This window comes from Suricata suricatta, chromosome 4 (assembly GCF_006229205.1).
Source record: "Suricata suricatta isolate VVHF042 chromosome 4, meerkat_22Aug2017_6uvM2_HiC, whole genome shotgun sequence".
Taxonomy (NCBI): Eukaryota; Metazoa; Chordata; class Mammalia; order Carnivora; family Herpestidae; genus Suricata; species Suricata suricatta.
Genome location: NC_043703.1, coordinates 119,050,756 through 119,060,286, shown reverse-complemented (window position 1 = coordinate 119,060,286; position 9,531 = coordinate 119,050,756). Strand labels below are relative to the sequence as shown.

The window sequence follows — 9,531 nt, the reverse complement described above, 5'->3', positions numbered from 1 at the left end:
GTCTCTTTTTTACATATAAATACCTTCAGATATTCAAAACTGAAAGAGGCAAAATTAATAAAAGGGCGATTGTTATTTTAATTCTCTCAATTGAGAAGCGAAGGATGAAATCAGGCTTGTAGGAACTGTCAGTGTCATAGTTCAGTACAATGTCTCATATGCTTTTTGGAATGAGGGAAAGAGTTTGAACAGTCTACTCCTCTGGGGCCAGCTGGGGGACTTTGCTCCTGGGCTCATGCGCCTGTTGAACTTCCGTGGACCCTCAGGGATGCTGGCTGATCTAATATGCCTCCATGGCTCCACGGGCTGATCTAGCCTGGGCTGGTTCACGTGGTGGTGGCTAACCTGGCCAGCATCCTAGGAACCTTGGGACCCAAGCAGCATTGCTGCTGCTGTGTTCTGCTGGGCCAAGAAAAATCCCAGGGCTAGCCAGTATTTAAGGCAAGGAGAAACGGATTCTACACTTTGATGAGGGGAGCTAGACAGAACTGTAGTCATGCATGCAATCTACTGTGGCTGGAACATGCTCAATTTGGAGCTGTCACAACCCTGTGTTCAATCCGATGAAGGAAGCCGTTGGGCAATCAAGATGTGAAGGTAACTTGTCGAGATTATTAGGCATGATTGACTGAGAGGGCCCTGGTGATATATGTGTTCCTGGTGTCAGTTGATTTTGAGACCCAGTGGTCCTTTGCTTTTTTTAGCTATAAAATCCTTTTTTGTGTCTATGTGTCTATTAAGTCTCCCTGTTACCCAACGTACTTAAAGGAGCTGAGATCCTATTAGCCTGTTTTCTTTGATCAAAATTCCTGGGGGGTGGGGGACAAAACCCTCTAGCCAAATTTGTTTACATTTTCTTAGGCCCTGTCCAGTCTTGTCACAGACTAATATAGCGAGTAGAATAAAGGCTAAGTTATATGCTCATTTAGCTATTGCCCTTCATTTTTAATCTATTTTATTTCCAATAAACCAAGTGTCCATCTCCATTAAGCAACTCAACTATATTGAATTCCTCAGCTGGATTTGTAGGATGGCACTTTTTAAATGGTCTGAGTAGTCAGACACTACTGTTTAATTCCAAAAATTAGAGACCAAATGTCATTTAGGAAATTGAAAATCAACTTTTTATGACTTCAATTGAAAGAACTCATACTGAAATGTGAACAATGTTCATGAAAAGTTAATAAATAAGACTAATGATAGTGCACGGTAATTTTAAAATGATCAGACTATTAAACTACTTATAACTAATACTAATACCATTGAGAAAAGAGGGTAACGATATTGGAATTTCTTGCTTATAACAAAACTGAACTTCAAAAGCCTTTCATGATCACATATATCATGAGTCCATTTCACATTATTCTCCCATTAACTACACAGACACATTCATTTCTCATTTTAAATATAATTATTATGGATGTAAAATTATGGGATCTGCATCAATTTGTAGATGTTTGAAGCTCTTCATATCCCACTATACGTTTGCCCTTCCTCCCAAGGTTTAAACACATTCTCTTTTCCTCACTTCCCTCTTCCAATCACTCTCTCTGTGAGCCACCATAATTGAGAGGAGTGTGTCCTTTTACAGTCTCTCTAGCACGGTGGAAGAAACACATATTCTAGGCAAAGGGTAAATGATGTTTTCAGAAAACCAGGACATCCACTATGGTATCTAATCTTCTGAGAGCACAAAGTAGGACTGAGAGCTTCTGTGAATGACTCTTCGTGCTCTTGCATCTCACAAATGGAAACTGTAAGACAAAAGGCAGGGAATGTTTCCAGGAAAGACACTGTCAGTGTTGGGTTAGACTACAGTAGGATACATCTTTCCAATGTATTCCTGCCTTCTTGAGAATCAGTGGGTACTTTCAGAGTGATCTGAAATATATAGAGGTGAACAAGATGTCATAATTATTCCATTTTCAGGGAATTTGCAGGAAACTCAACAGGATCAAAGGACTTATAATTAGTGATAAAAATGATTTTCCCCTTTGTAACCTACCTCAGATTTAGTTATGAAATATGCCTCTCTAGAAGTTTATGTGCCTCTATAAAAGTTTAAATCCAATTTGAGTTAAAGTGTTCATATTCTTGAGAGAAGCAAAGGACAGGATTTCAGGATAGTATATTGCCCCAATGAGATTCCTTCATTCCATGTACCACACCTATTATCTGTAAATAAAGTGCAGCTTCCAAAGCCATCAATGAGCAGTGAAGCATACGAATGAGGCCATCTCTAAGTGGTGGTGTTGTGCTGTGCCACAGAATGAAGTCCTTCAGAGAGCTGACGGAACACAGGGACCGTTCGGAAAAGCTCTAAGAGCACATTTACAAAAATATCAAATACACATTAAGGGGAACTTAAGGATACTTTGTTTTGACTGCTGGAAAGGAAACAATGATACACACAGGGACCCAGGTGGTTAATGTACTGTACATTATTACTATAAAGTATGAGACCTCAGTCTCTTAGCTCCTTGGAAACCACAAAATCAGTTGATTACATAGTGCCCTGCAGAATAGATTTTAAGAGTAAATGAGCAAACTTCCAAGATATCCTTTCAGAGCTTGCCAATTCACTAGGCTTTTCAATTCTTGCCATTGGGCTGTTGTGCAGGAGGGAGCTTTACAATGTTTTTTATCCTGCTGGAGGTTCTAAGCCTGTCTCCAAATACAATAGAGAAAATGGCAGGAGCCCTTGTTCATTGAAGTAAAAAGTAAACTGGTCCAACTGTAATAGCAAAACAAATTTTCTGAGTTCAGAGATGATGGAATATATGAACCTGATGTTCTGCAGTTAATACAGGTCCCTGGACATTTGAATCAACTTAATTTGAAGATAAATGCCATTGTGGCTTAGATATGAAGTTGTTCCCATTTAAGGTCAACTTTTGGAACTTTACAATGAAAATTGAACAATGTTCACATATAAGTTAATAGTTTTCATTTGTAGATTAACCCAGTTTTAGTAGGGTCTATAAGACCCTATCTCACTTTGCATTTACTGCCCATCCAAGTTATGTTTGTAGTTCAGGCATCCTCTCCTGGCAGTGACTGGAAGAGAACTATCCATGGTGCTACAAGACAGTGCACAAAACCAGAACCCATGATGAATGTTCATTTTAATGCCTTCTAGTAATTTGGCTCATTTGGAGACAATGAGTCATTCCTTTAAGTCAAAGTGTGCAGCAAATATTCTATGACCAGTAAATGTTGCTGTCATTGGAAATAATTTGGTGATTTTTTTTTTGTTTTAGAGGTATACTATTCCACCTATTAACAATAAAAAAGTAAGAATGAACTATGTAACTCTTAAGAAGGTCCTCATAAAATTCTTTCCGCTGAAATGTCACAACAAAGTGGTTTCATTTCTATGCTTCTTCAGGGTTTTGGTGACCCGTGACACTAATCACAGATATCTCTACCTATCTGACACACAGCAAAATTCTATCAGGTGACCTAAAATAGTATTTGCTGACAAACATTTCATGTGTGGACCTGTACTGATTTATAAGGAGAAGTCTATATGAGTAAGAAAAAAAACCACCATAAATTCAGGGCAAACCAACTTTATATTATGATACATTTATCATATAGTAATTCAGCCATGTTGTTTTTAAATGTGTTCCTTGTTCTTAATGGCAGCCCCAAAATTAATGTCTAAGGTCTAAAACATTTCTCTATGAATAAAATTTGACCTGTTATGTGTTCTTGTTCAGATTTTATTGAGAACAGAATTGTATGTTCCAGGTTATACCAATATCTTGTTTGATGAGAAATTACCTTTCCTTTACTATTTTTTAAGACTTGCTGAAAATAGTGTTGACCTTCCATTTAGAAGTCAATGTGTCTCATCCAAAAAATAAAGAAACATATATTGGCTTAATTTTCTAACTTGATTAGAAAAACTGAATTATGTGAGTTAGAAAAAAGAGAATAGTAAAAGAAGCATGGGAATTTATTTATCTACTGCTGATCACATTAAAATAAACTGCAATCTGACTCTGGGCTTTGAGTATTTTTAGAAGCATCTTTTATTATGATTCTCAGTTTAAAAAATAATCACAGTGTGACTCAGTAAACACATACCCATGAACACACAAATTTGAAGCAAAACTTTTATGAAGCAATTTACCCTCATTCATGATAAACTCTAATATTTTCTGTTTCAGTTAATTCAATTTTTAAAATGTTTATCTGGATTCATTAAACTGATTTTATAACCTACTAATGAGTTGCGATCTGCCATAGAAAACATTACTTTAATCTGTATCTTTAAAAATGTGAGGAAGTGATTTTCATCTTAATAAGCATAGAGGTGTTCAAAACACAATTCTCAAACAGATAATTTATGTCAAAATTTTGCCTAACACATTAATGAGGATACCAGGAAGAAAACACAAGACCTAGTTGCATGAACATTTGCAGGATTTATATAGTAATAGGAAGAATGGATTGTGAAAATAAGGCTGTCAAGCTAGAAATAAGACTGGTTAACTTCCTACAGAACAATTAACCCATAAGGCCTTTGGGGGTTAACTTCTCTACCAAATTTTTAAATTATAACAATTTAATTTCTGTAGTCCAACCTACAGAAAGAGTCAGTTATAGTCTAATAGGGTAACAGGCAACATATCAGTTATTTTCATGTACAAAGCATGTACATGAACTGTTAACTAAATACTGAGTTATTAACTCAGCTCATGCCAAGGTTAAAAGTGCCATAGTGTAACGGTGGCAGCAGCTTCAGGAAGTAACTGCCAGTCCTCCCACCTGTGGGACCAAGGGACTAAACGAAGATGGTGGAACCGTAAAATTACAAGCTTGGAGTTTGCGGACATGGACCTCAGACTTCCTCAGTGCTGGAGACTCTGAGGGGGACATGATGGGATCAAATGTTGGGAAGAGGACCAACCAGAATGGCCTGCTGTTGGGAGAAGGCGCTGCTTCCCCCAGTATGAAGGAATGTTGCTGAGGGAGCTCCCTGGGGCAAGAAGAAGCGGAGAGGAAGCCTGCCTCCAGCTCCAATGGTCCCGCCATCGCTCTCCAGCGGGCCCAGTGTGAAATCTAACAGTGAGCAGCCGGCCACGCAACAGTACGGCTTGCAGAGCGCCCGCCTGGCATCATAAAGCCAACTGCAGCCAGTGGGTTGGAGCTGAGGGACAACACTTTAAACTGCCACAACTCTTGCCTGATTAGGGCGCTGAGGTGTTTGCAATTTTATCACCCGTGGACTTGTTAACCAAGCGGGTCAGACTGGATCTCATGGGTCATGAGAAATGCTTGGTGTGATATCCAGAACTAAGCAACCCTCCTTTTCCTGTCGCTGTTTTCTTTATCAGAAATTTGTGGTCTAAAAAAAAAGCTGCACAGAGTTGATATTACTAGAATTTTAATATTTTTAGCTTTTCCTATGAAAGGGATTTCTATGGACAATTATTCAGGCATTTTATTCCAACATTAGACACATATTTGGCTTGTTAGCTTGAAATCAATAACAGTCCATGTTATGAACACAAGGTGTGCCCACATTCATGATTCTAGAGTTCTTTGGTCCAGAATTTATAGAATTGTTAGAAATAATCTATAGGAAATTGTGATTATTTTTTTAAACATTTTAAAGAAAAGATATGCCTACGATAAAGATTTTAGTTTTATATAAAGATATTTTAGAAGTAAAAACTCTATGTGTGTTTGTATTTACACAAATTGAATCATACTGTACATTCTTTCACATTGTTTTCTCTTCCTATCATATGCTGCATTTCACAACAGATGGACACCCCAATCCTTGTAAACCTGTACTCAAGTGTAGGAATTTACCTAACATATTTTAAAATTCCCTGTTGATATTTTAAAATTTAGGTTGTTTTTAACTTTCTGTATGGCAACAGAAAGAGCATGAAAAAAATCTTTATAATTTTATATAAAGTGTACATATTCATATATGTATATATGTACATATAAGTATATATGTGTATATATGTACATATAAGTACATATATGTATATATATGTACACTTTATATAAAATCATAAAGATTTTTTCATGCTCTTCATATATATACACTTTATATAAAAGTATATGTTAAAAGTATATACACTTTTATATAAAGTGTATATATATGACACAATTATATAAAAGGTGTATATACAAATTACATACACATACATACACATACACTGTACATAAAATTATATATAAGGCTTACGGATCTGGACAAAACAATATCAAGTTAAATACCAGCAATCCTTATTCTGTTTAATGTTTATTAATAGCAGAATCAGCAGTTGATGCCTTAAAGCAGCACGAAAGAAAGCACAGTGCAATGCCATGAATGTCCTCTTATCTCTCCAGAGCACTTCTTAATCGGCCTTTCTCTTCCTCACCCAGATCCCCCACCACGTGAAGCCCTTGCCCTATTACAGCTACGACCAGCCTGGGATCGGCTACTGCCAGGCCCACCAGCCGCTTCGCGTCAACAAGGGCTACGAAGCAGTGTCTCTGGAGCAGGACGAGACCCCCAGCCTGGAGCTCGGCCGCGACCACAGCTTCATCGCCACCATCGCCAGGTCGGCGGCGCCGGCCATTTACCTTGAGAGAATAACAAACTAAGGGGAAGGCCAACTCCTAGTGAGGGACCTCGGCGGGGGGCGGAGGGAGGGCTTCATCTTAAAGGAGAATGGGTGTCCAAAATCGAGCAAGCAAGCCGGCTCATCGTCCTGTTAAACCAGGACACACAGGAAAGGAAAAATAGGACTGCGTAAAGAGGGCAGTGGATGCACCTGCAGCAAAACCAGGAGAACACTACAGAACTTTCTTTGCTTCAAAACATAAAACAAACAAAAATTCTCCTGGATGTAAATAGTGAAAGTGTCGAGTTCTTATAAAAATAGATTTCACCCTAGCTACATATAGGTTTGTTTGTATATTTGCTTTTTCTACACTGCATGGTTCCTGGGCTGGAGAACCACGGGGGTGGGGGGTGAGGGGGGAACCGGGGCTGGGTGGGAGTGGGGACACAATACACTTTTACTTGTTAGGTGTGTATAACTCTTACAGACTTGATTTCAAATGCTTTATTTCATCTTTTCCTCTAAAATGCTGTTTATTTCTGTTTCATCTTTTTCCTTTTCTTTTTTCCTGGTCAAGTGAATCTGTTTCCAATTCTAAACACGGGCATTAAAGTTTATGTTGTGCCAAAAGAAAATTTGCTTTATGACAGACCACAAAGAAATAAAGTTGACCACAAAGTTTGATAAAACTCCTGAAATGAAAATCCAGTAAGATCTGGGTGAATGATCGATCCTTCAAGATACATGACATACACAGTATGAGGAGTTTTGAATTTTTTTCCTATTGGCAATCCTCACTGTGACTTTTCACTGTCTAAGAATTCTGAAAGGGATCTGTACAGACCGCTGGCTGGAAAGACCAGCAGAAATCTTCTTACAGGGACTCGGTCCCATGAAGAATAATGGCCACGTGGTCAATGAATGAAACTGCCAAGTTGACAAATTTCTAAACACAAGCTAATGTATAACATTGCTTTTTAAATTAATTATCAATTCGCTTTTGTGTAGTTTTTATCAATAAAAGAAAAAATGTTGGGAAAATAAATATATTATTTTGTGGTTGGTATACCACAGCCCACTTAATGTTGAGTGTTTTATCTCTGTATTGTGAAATCCTTCTAGCCTGTGTCAGTTGGTTTCTACCAAATGCCTGCTGTGTGTTCTACCATTAGGTCGGGAGACTCTACAAGGTGTAGGAATGAAGTATGAGTATGTATGCACTAACTCGTTTCACAGGTTTGTTTTTTTTTTTGGAAATGTATGATGTAACTCAAAGACTGTATAACAATATGAAGGAAAAGATAAGTATCCATGGAAGGGTTAGAGGTTATACAATCTTTTAGGAGGAAAAAAGAGCTGTGTGGAAATTGATTACAGTCTAAAAGAAAGAAGCACAATGATCACTCATTTTTTAAACAAAGTTGGTAACTCTGCCCATATGAGTTGAACGATTTTCACCTTACTTCTTTAGTCCTGTGACACTATATGTCAGCAATTCTCTGCTTCTCTATGGTCATTATCCTGATCTAGCTCATGGGCTGATTTGCCTACTTCTATTTTTAAAACAAAAATGAAATTATAAAACTTTTGTCATCCTTTATTAGGTCATGTTTTGCATTCTGAAAAGTCTAACATATAGGGGTACAGGTGGGACTTCTGAAGAACTAAGTTGGTAGCTGCCATTCATTTAATTACAAATTCTACTAAAGTAATAATTAGAGTCTTGGGACTATTTCCCTATCAAAGTAAATTAGCATGTTTGTTTCTTCTCAAAGTAATTCTGTTCTACTACCATTTTAAATTATACTTGAAGTTAAATTCTATCTTAATTGATAAAAATATTTGCCATATTAAAGAAAATTCAACCAAAAGGAAGTTTTTCCACTTTGCAATACAGAACTCTTACTGTCAGATTCTGGTAACTTTCCAGTTCACATTAATAATCTGGAATATATCTGGGTATGTTTGTTTCCTAACCATTCAAGTAGAATGAATTGATTATGAGTTTAGAAGCTAAAAATAATTATCTGGCATTGTGGTTTTTCTTTTAAGAATTATTGAATAGATTGTAGCAGAACATTTTAGAGTGTCTGCCCAAATTATAAGGACTCTCTAACCCTCCATCTATCTAATATCACTCATATACCCAATCTACCATCCCAACCCTAGGTAGGATGATTTACTAGAGGTATTACCTGGAAAATTTTGATCACAGGTGGCTTAAGCCAACTGTTTTCTGTTCGTTTTGGTTTCTTATAAGCCAAAAAGGGTCCTGATTGGTAATGGTCTTCATATTGTTTAACACTGTCATATTTGGCCAACAGTTGCTTCAAGTTTTACATGAATTAGGGAAGTGAACTCCTAGCGAGACAGGTAGCATTATGAAGATGCTGTACCCTCTGAATGTGAAAACTTTCACTTATATATGCTAGTAAAAATTTACACTGCACTTAGGAAATCTTTTGATGATTAAACAAAAACAAAACAAAGCAAACAACATTTGCTTGAAGAAGCTTAGAAAAGTCATTAGTTGAAAATTTTAGGCTTGATATTATGTGAGGGGTCACATGAGCTTTCAGAGAAAACAACATATTGAAAAACAGTTTTATTTCCACCAAGGATTTAGGATCAAATATTAGATTATTAATCCTTAAAGCACAAAAGTCAATCATGTCTGTGTTGAACACCTATTGTAACCAAAGAAGATAAAGGCTTGCTAGTCACCATTCAGGTTTTCGTCAGGGCCTTTTAACCAAACTTGTCTATGAAAGTCACTTTTATCACTATTTCTGGCTGTTCAAGTGCTTTGTTATATGGACTGCCCCCTTTTTCTTCAACATTGAAGAATCTGAATTGTGGCTTTATTAGAGGGTGCTATCCAGTGAGTCAGATAGCCCACATGTATCCCCCTAGTATTCAGGGGGAGAAATATATTACACATCTACAGGCATTT

General features: G+C 37.2%; 1 protein-coding gene across 2 annotated transcripts in view; it reads left to right on the top strand.

Annotated features, from left to right (window-relative positions):
* The window catches only part of LRRTM4 (leucine rich repeat transmembrane neuronal 4), a 672,677-nt gene extending 665,704 nt beyond the window's left edge, over positions 1-6,973 (top strand). For both annotated transcript variants that reach the window (XM_029937688.1, XM_029937689.1), the window contains exon 3: positions 6,397-6,973. In XM_029937688.1, the coding sequence (XP_029793548.1) occupies positions 6,397-6,618 (222 nt within the window). In that variant the 3' untranslated portion in view covers positions 6,619-6,973. The remainder of the gene's footprint in view (positions 1-6,396) is intronic.
* Positions 6,974-9,531: the final 2,558 nt, after the last annotated feature.